General features: G+C 54.5%; 1 protein-coding gene across 1 annotated transcript; it reads left to right on the top strand.

The window, feature by feature from the left end:
• Positions 1-4: 4 nt before the first annotated feature.
• LOC113146807 (putative uncharacterized protein DDB_G0271606) lies at positions 5-1,664 on the top strand (the record flags this gene model as incomplete). The annotated part of the gene is made up of 3 exons (XM_026335238.1): positions 5-118; positions 233-319; positions 1,140-1,664. Coding segments are annotated over 3 exons (726 nt in total), but the record flags the coding sequence as incomplete, so codon positions are not given.
• Positions 1,665-1,671: the final 7 nt, after the last annotated feature.

Raw genomic sequence — 1,671 nt, 5'->3', positions numbered from 1 at the left:
AGCGGCCGCCGCTGCAGAGAAGGAGCTCAAGAAGACTCAGCACGCTGCGGCAGCGTACAAAACTGAGGCAGAGGACCTGCACAAGCAGCTCATGGACACCAATAACAAGCTCAAACAGGTAATTAAAAATGCCTGCGTAGCACTGCTAGCCGTCTCGCTAAGTATTTCTGGCTTCTTTCAAAAGGTCTTGATATGCAGTCTGGGCTGCTTTTTTCGGCGGCTCGTGCCTTAGGAAAACAAAGAACTTGCAGACCGCACCAAGGAGCTGAACGAGCGCAATCGCAGCCTTAACAAGAAGCGGCAGGATCTCTCTGAGCAGGCAAGACGCCTTTTAATAATTCCCCTTCTTGCCGAACTGTGGCCTTCAGCTGTAATACACAAGCCTCCTAAGAGCACCACTCCTGAAATTTACGTTGCTTCGGGGGGTGGGAGGAGGGAGGGAAGGAGCACGGCATGCACTGCTACGCCAGCAGAATACAGTTCTTTCTTCGCTCAGACTAAATATATCGTTTCTAGTGCTTCTCCTAATAAAGCATCGGTCAGAAGCAGCCCAGTGCAGCTTCACCTAACGGCATTTGATGATGGCTGCGATTGCGCACGTCGGACCGCGTGTCGTATGCTGTGCAGCCGCTAGCAGAACTGCTCTGTTTAGACGTTCGGAGAGGCTTCCATGCAGAGTCTTTGTTTTGGGCTTTGTATGTGTATGGCTTCTATGACTATGTTGTGCATTCGGCATCGAGAAGCGTATACTGGGTTCTTGAGCCGTTTTTGCTTCGAGTGCCTTCTAGAAAACTGCGGCCGTGCATACATCTATGGAAGCATCTGTATGCGTATACCTGCATGTACGGCTTTATCACTCACAGTTAGGGGCATACGTGTGTATAGCATTCTAAACAAGAAGCTGCTGTGAAGGCAGCGTGCATTTTTCTGAAGGGTTCATGGAAGGAGGCGCCGGCTTGGACCCTCTCCCTCCGTCCTGCATGCTGCAGTCGAATACATGCGAACGGTCGAAGACCTGATGGTGCCTTGTGTGGGCGGGACGCTGCTTTCTTCTACCTTCTCCTAGCATGATCGGCTCGATGCCGTCTGAGCTGCTTCTCCTGGGAAACGTGCTGTGTCTGTGCCTGCTGTATGCGCAGATCAAGCAGCTAGAGACGGCGCATCGGCGCAGCAGCGAGGAGCAGCAGCAGCAGCAGCAGCAAGCGCAGCAGCAGCTGGAGGAGCTGCGTGCGTTGAAGCAAGCCAATCGATCTCTTCTTACCAAAAGCAAGCAGCAGCAGGAGGAGCGGCAGGAGACCCTGCGCCAGCTGCGCCAGCAGCTGCAGGAACTGCAGCAGCAGCAAGTGCAGCAGGAGCAGCAGCTGGAAAAGCGCATTCAGGAAACGGCCGCTGCAGAGGCTCAGCTGGAGCAGCAGCAGCAGACTGCTGCAGCTCAGCAGGAACTGCTACAGCAGCGAATAGAGCAGCAGCAGCAGCAACTGAGGGCTGCCCTTGCCGCAACCACCAAAGCTACGGACGACCTAAAAACTGAAAAAGCCCGTGCCGCAGAAGACAGGGAACACTACGAGATGCAGCTGCAGCAGCTGCAGCAAGTGCAGCAAAAAACGGCAGCAGCGGCAGCAGAGGCCAGCAAAGAACAACAGGATGCGCTTCGCAAGGTCGAGGCGCTCT

The sequence above is a fragment of the Cyclospora cayetanensis genome, unplaced genomic scaffold (assembly GCF_002999335.1).
Source record: "Cyclospora cayetanensis isolate NF1_C8 unplaced genomic scaffold, CcayRef3 CcayRef3_contig_621, whole genome shotgun sequence".
NCBI classification, from domain to species: Eukaryota; Apicomplexa; class Conoidasida; order Eucoccidiorida; family Eimeriidae; genus Cyclospora; species Cyclospora cayetanensis.
The sequence above is the reverse complement of the archived record's forward strand: the minus strand, read 5'-3'. Positions and strand labels throughout refer to the sequence as shown.